The sequence below is a fragment of the Suricata suricatta genome, chromosome 5, assembly GCF_006229205.1.
Source record: "Suricata suricatta isolate VVHF042 chromosome 5, meerkat_22Aug2017_6uvM2_HiC, whole genome shotgun sequence".
NCBI lineage: Eukaryota > Metazoa > Chordata > Mammalia > Carnivora > Herpestidae > Suricata > Suricata suricatta.
Window position 1 is genome coordinate 2633966 of NC_043704.1, and position 13473 is coordinate 2647438.

Consider the following 13473-nt stretch of genomic DNA (forward strand, 5'->3'; position numbering starts at 1 on the left):
GGCGCGCGCCGGGAGGGGGCGGGGCCGCCAGGGCTGCGTGCGCTCCGGCGATTCTTGCACAGGGTCTTCCTCTGTTCCCACAACATCCAGAAAGATTTGCCCTCCGTGTACCAGGAGTTGATTATGTTGTCTGTATAAATTTGGAAGATGAAGAGAAGCACGCAGAAGAAAATGTCCCTGCGCGTCCTGACGACAGGGGCTCCCTTTCCGGTCTCGGGGCCGGGCTTACCGGGTCAGCCCCGTTCGGGACATCGGGATTGCTCAGCATGACTGGCAGCTGCGTCACGTGTATTCGCATCCATCCGTCTCTACGCGATGTTTTCTTGCAAGTAGAATTGCCCTTTCAGGAGCATGTGTATATATTGTCAAATTACCTTCCAGAAAGATCTTCCCATTTTTCAGTTAACTGAGCCGTTCCTATTTACTGGCATCTTTGATAAGAAAGAAAGTAATAATGTGCATATATTTTAATGTTTACCAAATTGTAAGTGAGAATAAGAGAAAGATATCTCTAGACGGCCATTATGTATTTGTTATAATGACTGCCCAAATGAGTTTTTAAAAAATGTGTCCCCCACGGGGTGCCTGGGTGGCTCAGTTGGTTAACTGTCTGTCAGTTGAAGTTGGGTAACTGTCTGATTTCGGCTCAGGTCATGATCTCAGCGTTCATCGGTTCAAGCCCCACGCTGGCTCCATGCTGGCAGCTCAGAGCCTGGAGCTGCTTCGGATTCTGTGTCTCCCTCTCTCTGCCCTTCCCCACTCACTCTGTTTTCTCTCATTCTCTTTCTCAAAAAAACAAACATTAAAAAAAAGTAGTTATTGCATTAAAAGAGGTAAATAAAAATATGTCCCCCTCAGTACTGATTTGTCTTTTGTTGGCTTAGGTTCTGATTATGTTCACAGGGTAGGTGGAGAAGGCTCAGGATCCCAGAAAAGCCACCTGGTCTAGAGACTGGCCAGAGCCGTGCACGAGAGACCAGTCACAGCCAGTCTACCAGGCTGTGAGCAGGGGCCACCTGTGCTAGAAGGTTCCACATGAAACTGGGTGAAACAGGAAAGGTGTGCCTTCCAAGCTGGCCCCTGGGCCTGGCAGCCCGAGGTTGGGGCTCAGCAGAGGCAGGGTGCGGGGGCGTAGCTTCGGTTTGTTGAGGATGTGCTGCTGCAGATGCCTGGCGGCCGAGCAGCAGAAGTGGACAGGGGACGAGTGAGCGCCAGACGCGTTGCTGAGGAAGGACTGGAGAGAGCTGACGGCTCCCGGGGAGAGAATAGGGGCTGCCAGGTGCCGTCCAGGAATCCGGCGGCGGCAGCCCACAGGGCCCCGGGCGGGCATGCCGGTGAGGACGAGCCCAGTAGGCCCGAGGTCCAGGGCGCCGGGCCAGCCAGGTGGGCCGGGCGGCCAGGAGGCGGCAGCAGGGGCAGGGATGCAGAGGCCCCAGATCTGTGCGGCTGCGAGCGCTCACGTGGCGCCCCCCGTGTGCCCGGGAGGACCCCCGGGGCTGGTCTTGCATGAGCTGCACCGTGGAAGATTCCTCCACTCCACGGCACTCCTTGGCACCTGTGCTGCGCCAGGCAAGCATCTGTTCTGGGCGCCGAGTTCCCAGCCGAGAGCCAGGTGGACCGAGCCCCGTCCCGGGGAGCTGGCGTTTGAGCGGGTTGGTGAGAGGGTCCATCTGGGGGTGTTGCCTGTGCTGGCAGATGCGAGCACGTGTTTGAGGCTGAGGAGGTACTGAAGGAGCTGGCAGGGAGTCCATGGAACTGCAGGGGTGGGGCAGGGCTTGTCGGGAAGGCTGCAGAGGCCCTGGCAGCCGGGTTTGGGGGAGAGCGTGGACAAGCCTGGGCTCCGGCCCCTAGTCGTAAGGAGTCGCTGGGAGCCATGAGAGGTGAGGGACCTGGCGGGGCAGTGACCAGATGCGGGTGGAGGAGAGCCGGGGATGAGGGCATGATTCAGTGGGGAGGACGGGATTCTGGACTAGGGCACTTGGGGCACGTTAAAACAATTCTGTTTAAGTTTATTTATTTTGAGAGAGAGAGAATCCAAGCAGGCTCCATGCTCTCAGAAAGCGGTGACACCTATATTAAGATAACAGTTTTGTTTTATTTTCTTTTATATTTTATTTATTTTTTTGTTTGTTTTTTATGGTTTTGTTTTGTTTTGTTTATTTTTGAGAGAGAGAGGCAGCAAGGTCAAGGGAGGGTCAGAGAGAGAGGGAGACACAGAATCCGAAGCAGCTCCAGGCTCTGAGCTGTCAGCACAGAGCCCGACGCGGGGCTCGAACCCACAGACTGTGAGATCACGACCTGAGCCGAAGCCGGATGCTTCACCGACTGAGCCGCCCAGGCGCCCTAAGAAATCAGTTTTAAAAGTCCGTTGTTTACAAAAGCGGTTCCCCAGATGGTCCGGAAGTCTGGAAGGGTGGTCAGCACCCGTCCTGCTAGGGAAGGTGGGCCGTCCCTGCTGGGCCCGCGGCCCGGCCCCACACGAGACAGCAGCTGTGGCGAGCCCGCTCTCTGGCTCTCTGCAGGGCGGAGGCTCGTCTCTGCGGGTTCAGGTGGCGTGGGCTCGGGGGCTGTCGCCACCCGGTGAGTCCCGCGGCACGCCTCGAGTGTCTGCGGACGTGCGTGTGTCCCGCACGGGCCGCCACGCCTGGACCGGCCTGCGGAGGTGAGTGCGCGTGTCTGAGCAGGCTCGGAGCTCGCTCCAGCGGAGACACACTACCGTATGGATGAAAGGAGCACTTCGGAAGGCTTGACAGGACCGGACAGGAGAGCCGGGGCTCGGTGTGGGGGGTGCTTGTCCAGCCGATTTGGCGCGGTCTACTGAATCGTAGACGTGTGTCTGTCCATGGGCTCGGCAATCCGAGATTCCTAGCTACGCGCCTGAGAGAAATGGGTCCGACCGAGGGATGGTCCTGGGTGTTCGGAGGAGCCGGTGAGCTGGCAGCGGGGTCTGACTCTGGCTGACGTCCTGGCCCGAGTTCCCTGGAAATCGACGGAGTGGGTGCGGTCGTGTTCCCGGGCAGCCTGGCTTAGGACCAGATCGCCGTGGATTCGTGGTGTGTGCCTGGACCGGGAGACGACAGACACCGCCGGGGAGCCCATGTTCTCAGCCCCCCTCGATGGCAGCTCTTGTCACCGCCCCGTGCGGCACCTGTGCGGCTGTTGCCAGAGGCCGTGAGGCGTCCCTAGAGACCAGGTGCCGCCTCTCCTTGCCCTGATGCCGCAGAGACCCCTGCAGGAGAGGGGCGCCCACCGCTGCCCGCCTTCTCCTCCCGAGTGGGCCGGTGCTCCGGGGGCTGGGGGGCTCCTAGTGTGAGAAGGCTGCTCCCCCAGAGTGGGGGGGCCGCACCGCCCCGAGTTTTCTCCGCAGTGGCCAAACCCCGTAACAACCCAAGGCCTGCGGACGGGCGGACGGATGCACACGGCCCAGCAGCAGGACCGAGCCGCCGAGCGGGGGCTGCACGACCCCGCCCACACCGCGTGCGCCTGCTCGTGGGCAGGGCAGCGGTCAGGCAGAGGTCGCTGGTGGCGACAGGGCAGAGCAGGGCTCCTCTCCGGTGGGCTTGACTGGGAAGAGGGACTTGAGGGGACCTTCTCAGTTAACGGAAGTGGTCACTTGTCGATTTGAGTGCTGCTTACTTTTGTGAAAATTCATGGGGCTCTAAACTTGGGATTGAGTCCTTCACACTGTGTGTTGTGACTTAGTTTTTTAAAGCAATGAGAAAACCATGACTCCAGTTATGTTTTGAGCGGAGCCTCAGATCAGCCACTCCTAAAGCCCGCTGTGTATCGAGCCGTGGGTAGAGGCTCGCTCGTCCCTCTGGGGCACGTAGTTGGGCTTTCGTTTGGGCACTGGGACGGACAGACATGTAAGTAGCAGGGTGAGAGGCCGGTGCGCCCCAGAGCCCCAGATCTGGGGCTGTGAGCACCGCGAGTGCACATGTGTCCCTCCCTCAGCAGGGGCTTCCAGACTTGCGGGAGCCAGGGCAGCGGCCCAGGGGAGGGGCCGGCCCGGGGACCCGAACAAGCACTGGTTCGGGGTGACGGGGTAGAGCGCCTCCCCTTGGTCCCTCGTGCTGGCTCTGGCCACCCCGCGGTGCAGGTTGAAGCTCCGCCCCGCCAGGCCCGGGGCTGCCGCGAGCTCTGCCCCGTTTGCCCTTCGATCCTGCTGCTCTAACACACTGCTCTCCAGAAGGTGGCGCTCGCTGCTTGCAGAAAAGAAAGATCGAGACCATATCTATTCCACCATCTTTCCACAGGCTAGTATCATGGCGTGTGCCTCTCTAGGGTCTGCGCGTGCACACGGGTGCCGTCTGGGTGCCTCGCCCTCAGGTTCTTGGCCGCTTTCACTCCTCCCTGCATGGGCTCTGATCCCGGAGACCTGCCAGCCCGCCCCAGCCCTTCCCAGTGTCCACTGCCCTGTGGCCCGTGCTAGCGCTCCACCTGCAGCCCCTCACCGTGCTCCCTGCCATGGTCCCTTCAGGTGCTCCCTCCCCGGCCCCCCCTGTGCGGCAGCCCCTGCTCTGACTGCCCGTTTTCCCCTTTCCCTCTCTGGGTTCCTCTGAATCAGACGCACACGGTGTGGAGCCCTGATACGGGCCCTTTGTTCTCGCGGGCAGACATCCAGCGTGTGCCCGACAACAGGGGCGTGTTCAGCGAAGTTTCCACAGAATGGGTACCTGTGCTCGCAGGGTCCTGTGAGGTGCCAGGTCCCAGGCCGCGCCCGCCGGCTGGATCAGCTGCCGTAGAGCCCACCCCGGTCCGGCTGGGGCGGGAGGACTGTGCCCCGTCAGGCTCGCGGGCCCCGCTCTGCTGACCGCACGCTGCGCCCCTCCCCTGGGTGCGGTGCGCTGTCTCCAGAGTTCTCTTCTAAACGTCTAAGGAGTTCGTGTCAGTTTGCAAAGCCTGGGCAATTTAGCTTTTATAGGAACGGGAAATGGCACTGTGGGTCTCTCTAGCTGCCTCCAGGTCCTTTTATTGGCTCAGGGTGTGTGGAAGCAGGCGTTTTGTCAGCCTTAGGCAGCGGTCCCTGGCCACCTGATGCAGAAGCACCTCCAAAGGTCCCTTTTTTGAATAGTTCAAATTGGGGCACCTGGGGGGCTCAGTCGGTTAAGTGTCCGACTTTGGCTCAGTCATGATCTCCCAGTTTGTGGGTTCGAGCCCCACGTCAGGCTCTGTGCTGACAGCTGGGAGCCTGGAGCCTGTCTTTGGATTCTGTGTCTCCTCTCTCTCTGACCCTTCCCCACTCATGATCTGTCTCTCTCTCAAAATAAAATGAAGACATTAAAAAATTTTTCTGAGTAGTTCAAATTAACACGTCACCAACCTGGGATGCCAGTTCAACGATCCCTCATGGCATTAGTGCCACTGAGAAAACGGTCTGTCCTGCCAGCTTGATGTGTTAATGGGCCATCGATGCCGAGGCACACCCCTACTTCCGAGGTGCTGGGATGTGGGGGTGCGTCCTGGAGGCAGTCCTGTGCAGGGGATTCCGAGGTGCTGGGATGTGGGGGTGCGTCCTGGAGGCGGTCCTGTGCAGGGGATTCCGAGGTGCTCGGGTGTGGGGGTGCGTCCTGGAGGCGGTCCTGTGCAGGGGATGCTTTCGTATTGGTGATAATGTAATATTTATCTCATTGGTTCTTTAACAGAAAGGCTCAAATACATAGGATGGTCAAGAGGGTAATGTGAGGAACTTCTGGGTGCCCCGTCCCCAGCTCTAGCAGATGGCCATTCTCGTCTCTTCTGTGTCCCTGTCCCCTTTCCCTGGACTATTTTCAGGCAGATCTGAGCATGTTTTAGTCGTGGGTGATAGTTCACTGTGTCTGAGCACCAAGAGTTCTTTTTCACAAGCACGATCACATGCCCAGGGCGATGACCGCACTGTGTGATTGCTGAGCGTCACCTTGATCGCCACATCTCACGTGCTGAGCGTGATCTTCCTGAAATGGGGCCCTTGCTCGTCGGAGGTCCTGGCTTCTGCCCTTTGTCCTGTGTCCTCTTCAGACTTAGAGTGAGTGCTGACAGTCACCCTTCTGTGGGCTTTTCTTGGCGACCTTGTTAGAACGTATTCCTGAAACTTCTATTCCTGCTGAGTCTCTCATTCTCGTTGGAAACAGAAAATCGAATACCGTGTTGGGACATAGATCACCGCTTCTCCGTAAGCGGGCCGACGCATGACTCTTCTGTCCCATTCTTTCCCGACAGCATGCAGGTGGCAGCCGTCAGGTTGGGGGTGCGCTGGGCCGTGGGGGTGCGGGCGTCCCCGAGCGCTGTGCTCACGGCCCTGCCTGTCCCCTCCAGGTCTCTGTGCCGCCGGGCGCTCTGGACTGCTGGGTGTTCCTGAGCTGTCTGGAGGTGCTTCAGAGGATCGAAGGCTGCTGTGACCGGGCGCAGGTGGACGCGAACATCGCCCACACTGTGGGCTTGTGGGGCTACGCCACCGAGAAGGTGACTGTTGGAGGGCAGGCCTGGGCGCTGCCCGCGGGCCGTGCCGCTGGGGCGGACGGGCGGAGCCGCAGCTGGGAGGGCACTCGCTGGGTACCTCGGGGGCACGCCGGTCGTGGTTTCCCTGCGGTGTCACTGTCCAGCGTGCTGAAGACGCTCTGCACCAGGAGCTGGGGAGGGCGCAGAGAGGGGCGGGGGCGGGTGGGAGTGCCGGTGGCTTCTGCTTAAGTGACTGACAGTCACCGTGCGTGCGCAGAGGCTGGCCTGCCGGGGTCAGGGTTGTCGGATGCAGACTGGGCGGGAGGCCTTGAGAGCTCAGGGTGGTGCGGGGTGGTCAGTGAGCTCAGAGCTGCTGGCCTCCGAGTCACTCGGTATATTTTTCTATGCAGGTAAGAATTATTTGGAGAGGGAGGCTAAATGTCTTCTAGAACTTAGTTGGATTTTAGCTTGTATATTCAAATTCGTAAATTCCCTGCTGACTGCTTTTGTAAATGACTGGAAGTTGTGGGTCTGTCTCGTCAGCTGAAGTCCTTGGGCTATCTGTGTGGCCTTGTGTCGGAGGAAGGACCTGACTCAGAGGACCTCAACAGGATAGTTGACCTTGTGGCAGGTCTGGGAGCTGAGCGACCTGAAACAGGTACTTGTTGGTGTGCGTCTGTGCCCGCGGTGTGGTGGGCAGTAATGAAAATGTCGCCTGTTTCTTGCCCCCTTTAACTCAAGTTCTAACAATGCAGTTACTCCCATATGAGAAATTAGGCTCCTTGTTAGCCGAGCAGATTAGCATACAGGGTTATTTACCTTTTAATGGAGTAAAGAAATGTTAGAAACGGTGTAAGAAATTGGAAGGACTTTGACAAATGTTTCTGAGTTTCTCATGGGCTTAAGTGAGCAGAGGAGCCTTCACAGCCTGGGTGGGGTCAGCGGGCCCTGGTGACCCTCTGAGTTACAGGCGGTCTAGTTTCCTCACGATACAGCCAGAGAAATGCTTTTACTCAAAACTCCTCCTAGGTCATAAAGGCCTTTGAAAGGAGCCTTCGGGATTCTTGCAGTTGTGGACCGAGCAGTAAGAGGGTGACTTAGCCAAGGCCTTGCCGAGGTCCGGGCCTCAGCAGCCTGAGCGGGTCTGGCGGGGTGTGTGGCGCTCACGTCCCGTGGTGCCGGGCCCACCTCCCATCGTTGTGGAAGCGATGTAACGAAAAACTCTTGTCTTGGTCAGGAATGGAATACTACACGGAGCATTTTGGCCATTTTGTGACTGTATGGATAGGAGAAGCACGGAAATCGTGACGGAGCTTGGGGGGGAGGGGGGCCGTGGCTCCAGGGGCGATGGAGACTCGTGACGGACACGCTGGGGAGGAATAAGGACTCTTGATTTTCTTTCGTTTCAGCCAACACAGCTCAGAGCCCTTACAAGAAGCTCAAGGAAGCATTATCATCAGTCGAAGCTTTTGAAAAGCACTACTTAGTAAGTATCACACACGGCGCCTGTCTGCCCCGGCACACAGCGGTCTCCCGAAGACTGGGGGGGGCGGCGCTCGGGCCTCGCCCACCTCGTCGTGGTGCCGCCCGGCGTGGCTGCTGTCCGCTAAACGTGCACTGGTGTCCGTGGTGCCACAGTCAGGCATGAAAGTGTCTTCGGATGTTTATGATTTTGTTCAAAGTGCTACCACTCGCTCAGCAGAATAGAAATTATAAGAAGGATAATCAATGGTTTCCTGTGTACCAAACCACTGTAGACTTGCACAGGTCTGTGCGCTTGATTTTAAAAGATTTCGATTTAGAGAGACCGTAGGAAGCGCAGTGCAGGTAGGAGCGGGTGGGCCGGACTCCTGAACTGCGGGTAACCGGGGCGCGTGTGACAGAGCGCTTTGTCCCTGTTGTCCAGAAGCTGAGAAGAGTATGAAAACTGTGCCCCAAACGGAAAGTGCTTTGAGGGGTTACACTGGCTACGCCTGCCAAATTCGTGGTGGTGGTTGTTATGCTTTCTGATTTACGTACAAGTTCGCAACTTTGCATAAATCACATACTACGTACAAACGCAACCCAGACGCAGATGGGAAACGCGCAGCGATGTTGCTGACAGCCAAGCCTTCTGCTTCGGGGCCAGGGGGGGCGCGGGGGGTCGTCTGGCGCTCCGGGCCGGGCTGACGCGGACCTGTGCTCTCCCGCAGGACCTGTCCCACGCGGCCATCGAGATGCACACCAGCATCGGGAGGCTCCGCTCGGCCAAGTTTGTGGGGAAGGACCTGGCGGAGTTTTACATGTAATTGACTCTGAGCTTTTCCTCGGTTTCGGACATTTTCCACATGCAGTAGGAGTGCCACGTGCAGGGTGATTTCGCGGTGTGCGTAAATGTGCAGAATGAAAAACGTAGACTCTCAACCAGTCAGTATCAGGGCTTTTTTTTCTATTTCTTTTAAAAGCCAGAAGGAGAGATTTCCAGCTTGTTACCCTGAAGATTTGTGTTTCTTTGTGATTTATCCGTGATCTTTGAGTTTCTTTCATTAAGTTAATGTAACCATGTATGCAGGTGGCATACAGAACATTTATGGTATTTAATAATGTTATTTAATGAAAGAATTAGGAGGAAATAGTTAAGAATCTGTATCCGGGTACGGAGCTGCGGATCCTCAAGTGCCTTGTTACACGGCGTCTTCCCTGGCTACCTCAGTTCTCTGCTGGGAAGACGGAAGGCCTCGAGGCCAGGGATGTAAACCCCGAGAGCGGGGTGCTCGGGCCGGACCGGGGCGGCCAGCCCCAGCTTTGGAGTTGGGTTCTAGAGAAAAGCCTCTGCGTACTTCTCGCACGGCTGACAAATGGGCCTGTCGGAGAGCTGCCGGTGTGGTTGTGACTTCAGAGCCCTGGGAACGGTCAGCTCTAAGGGAAAAGATGCTTAAGTTTGCCTAACGGTGTGTTTGAAACACTGTCTGGAAATCTGTAATTACTAAAATAGTTTCCTCAGCCCAAACCAGAGGGGTAAGTCACAGTCACTGATGAAAGTGGCCACAAGGGTTTCTTGCCTCGTCTTAGTGAACTTCGTCTTGCACACGTGGTGGCAGCCGCCAGCCCGTCACCTGGTGATGGGCAGTCCCGGCTGGAGTGTGGCACTCCTGAGCCTCCACCTAGTAACTCTGAGGAGTGAGTTTCTAGTTACTGGAGCGAAGAAGCCGCCCCCTCAGATGCTGAGCTGAGCCCGCCCGGGCCCAGTGCGGGCGAGGCCGGGAGCTCCCGCGGGTGGCGCTGGCTCCTGCTGGCCGCAGACTCGCTGGGGGGCCGCTGGCCTCGTCTCTGGGGGCTGAGGAGGGCTCTGTCGACTCCCTGCTCCAGAACGGGGGGATCCCTGGCCAGACATAGGAACTGAAGAAGTAGTAAAGGTTCTGACCCCTTCAAAACCGGGGGACGTAACACCGGAGGGCATAGTGTGACAGCTTGCAAATGTGTGTAACTTGAGAATTGGAGAGGTCTTACCTCTTCGAGAGTTGGACGGTCAGCACGGGGAGGCGTCCCACGGGTGCCTGGGGCGGGCTTCTCCTTCCCAGTTGGCCTTTGCCTCGTGAGCTCAGAAGCCCCGGTCCTCTGCGGAAGGGCAGGGGTCCGTGCTGGCACCGAGGCTTTGGCAAGCTCTCCTCAGTTGGGCTTTGTTTTATTCTAAACCTCTTGAAGGTTTGAACTGGGACTGGAAGGTTCTTTTGGGTGATGTGTGTTGCTGTTTAAGTTCTTTGTTCCCGATGGATCTCTGGGGGCTGAGCAGGGCCGTTTGTCCGAGTTTCGGAGCGGATTGGGGCCCTCTCTCGGTTGGGTCACCTGTGTACCTGCGGGCGAGTCCTTCACCTCTCTGTGCCCTTGGCCTTCCTATATGTCCTGCTCCTGTGAGGGGCTTCTGAGAGGGACTCTGCCCGCACGGGGCTGCGGGCAGGCGGGGTCGTGAGCCGTGACGAAGGCCTCTGTGTGTTGATTTGCAAGGAGGAAGAAGTCCCCCCAGAAGGCGGAAGTCTATCTCCAGGGGGCCCTGGGAACCTACCTGGCTGAGGGCTGGGCACTGCCCGTCACTCACACAAGGAAGCAGCTGGCTGAGTGTCAGAAACACCTCGGGCAAACTGAAAAGTATCCTTTGAGTCTAATGTCCCGTGAGATAGGAGACTGGCTCTGTGTGTGCGCACGAGCGGTGGCGCCCAAGGGGGCGTCTGGCCAGCGGCCAGCAGTGAGGCGAGGAGAAGCCTGCCCCGGCCTCTGTGCCCGGCTGTGCGAGCTGGGTGCCTGGCCGGCGCGTCTCACGCCTGTCCTCCAGGTCCGCATCACAGACACAAAGCAGAGTCCCCGCGGGCTGCGCACAGAGGCCCTGGCGGGCCCCGTGCCCCTCGGGCCGGGGGCTCTTCTCCGATCCTTGACTCTCCCCCAGCTACCTTCAGACCAGCAGCCTCCTGGCCAGCGACCGCCACTTAACCGAGGACGAACGGAAGCACTTCTGCCAGCAGATCCTCCGCTTCGCCAGCCAGCACACGGACAGCCCAGGTCAGGCCCTCTTGTAAGACTTCCCGTGGGACGCCTGGGGCTCAGTCGGTTAAGTCCGGCTTCGGCTCAGGTCGTGAGCTCACAGTTCATGGGTTCGAGCCCCGTGTCGGGCTCTGTGCTGACAGCTCAGAGCCTGCTTCAGATTCTGTGTCTCCCTGCCTCTGCCCCTCCCCTGCTTGCGCTCTCTCTGTCTCTCAAAAAAAAAAAACCATTAAAAAAAATAAAAAGACTTCTCGCTGTGAAAATCTTCAACTACCGTAGGCACAGAGAAAGATTCACTCCGTGCAAAGCACGTGCTGCCTGCCTAGATCCAGCTCTGGGTAACCTTCGCTGCGTGGCAGACGCGTGTCTGTCTCCGTCTGTTGAACTGCACGGTGACTCCAGACCACAGGACACTGTTGGCCCTGAAACCGCTTAGTGTGGCCTTCTGAAATCAAGGTGCCCCCAAGCCACCCAAAGAACAAGGTTCTGACTTTGCTGCTAACTGGCCTATACTCACATCTTCCTCAGTGGCTCAATAAAAGATGTTTTTATAAGTTATTTTTAGTAGAGTCCAAACAGGAATCACATGTTGTGTTTGATTGTTATAGCTCACTTCTAAGTAATTAATTTTTACTTTTCTGTTTTTTGAGAGAAAGACAAAGCGTGAGCAGGAGAGGGAGGGAGAGCATCCCAAGCAGGCCCCGCACAGAGCCCGACACGGGGCTTGATCTCGCAGTGGTGATCACGACCCGAGCCGAAATCAAGAGCTGGGTGCTCCACCAGCTGGGCCCCCAGGGGCCCCGGTTCTCTTTAATTTAGAACAGTTCTTGCCGTCTCTTTTCCGTCCTTTAATGTGCCTTCTTTAACATGCCAGCTTTATCGAGGTAGAATTCGCCATTTGCAGTGTGCACAGATACACGCAGCCATCGCCGTGCAGTGAATTCTAGAACATCTTTATCTCGCCAGAAAGAAGCCCCGTCCTTACTCCTCCCAGCCTTCCTCCTCCCCTAACCCTGGCAACCACCAGTCCACTTCCTGTCTCTGTGGACGCCCACTCTGAGTATTTCACGTAAATGGAGCCGACCGCACGCCGTCCTCTGACGAGCTCGTGTCCCTGCTGCCTCCGTTTTCACGCTCAGTAGTAGACCATCGGACGGGTGGAGCACGCTCTGGCTATCCCTCCGGCCGCCGGGTGACATCTGGGTTGTCCGGTGCTGCTTTTTAAAGACGTTGGGCCCGCTGTCTCTCAGCCTCCCCACCTTGTGGCCTTGGTTGAGTGTTTGCTCATGGGAGCATCCAGCTGGGCGGCCAGGTCTGAAAGGCTTAGATTTAGGCCGAAGCTTGGCAGATGTATTTCATAGGTGGTGCTGTGTGGTCAGGTTCAATTTATTACAGCAGTTAGCTCCTCGGGTTTAGTTTAGCAGGAAGAGCACTTACTTGGAACAGTTACTGCCCTAGTCAGCTCAGGCCGCATAACAAAATGCCTCAGACCCAATGCTTAAACAGCAGACATCATTTCCTGCCATTCTGGGGGCTGGACACCCAAGGTCAAGGTGCCAGCAAGGGTGGGTTCTGATGAAACTTCTCTTCCTGACATGTCCTTACGTGGTGACAGGAGAGAGACAGAGATGGAGTGTGAGGGATAGGGGGAGAGAGAGGGAGCACTCTCGTGTCTTCTGATGACACGAACGCTTCCAGATCTCATCTAAGCCTAATAATCTCCTCCAGGGCCGTGTCCACACTCCGTTGTACTGGGGGCAGGGACCTCCACCTGAAAAGGGGGACCGCAGTGGGGCGCCCGGGTGGCTGACTGACTCTTGATTTCAGCTCAGGTCATGATCTCACAGTCTGTGGGGTCGAGCCCTGCATTGGGCTTTCTTCATCGATAGCATGGATTCTCTCTCTCCCTGTCTGCTCCTCCCCCGCTCGTGCGCACACTCTCTCTCTCTCTCTCTCTCAAAATAAATGCTTATAAAAATGGTGGGCGTGACCACAGTGCCATCTATAGCAGTTTTTAAATACTTGAAAGTCAGTGTTTCCAAAGATTTTGGCTTCAGGTAGGTAGACGGGTCCTTGACCGGTGGGGTGTGTTCCCTCAGACTGAGCTCCAGACGGGGCTCTCGGGAGCGATGTGGCATTGGTTTGCTTCTAGTTTTTTAGGTTATTTAATGTGCCCAAAATGGTCATTGGCAGAGCTACGTGGCACGTCTGCTCTACATGATGTGTGTGTGAGACGCACAGGCCCGCCTCTCTGCTGGCATTCCGGGCCACCTCCGCGGGCGTGGGGCGCGAGAGTCTGTGACTGAACACTGCGGTCTGTGCTTTCCTCCCTTCCCCCCTCCCTTCCTCCCTCCCTCCCCCCTCCTCCCTTCCCCCCTCCCTCCCTCCCTTCTTTCTTCCTCCCTTCCCCCTCCTTCCCTCCCTCCCTCCTCCCTCCTCCCTTCCTCCTCACTTCTTTCTTTCTTTCCTTTTGTTCGTTCACTTATTTATTTTCTAGAGAAAGGGAGAGAGAAAGAACACACATATGAGAGCTAGGGA

General features: G+C 57.3%; 1 protein-coding gene across 1 annotated transcript in view; it reads left to right on the forward strand.

Moving 5' to 3' along the window:
* TRAPPC10 (trafficking protein particle complex 10) overlaps positions 1-13473 on the forward strand; it is a 72802-nt gene that overhangs the window by 38604 nt on the left and 20725 nt on the right. Inside the window, 6 exon segments of the mRNA XM_029938855.1 lie at positions 6298-6444; positions 6964-7078; positions 7830-7906; positions 8613-8704; positions 10405-10545; positions 10841-10953. Of these exon segments, the coding sequence (XP_029794715.1) occupies positions 6298-6444; positions 6964-7078; positions 7830-7906; positions 8613-8704; positions 10405-10545; positions 10841-10953 (685 nt within the window).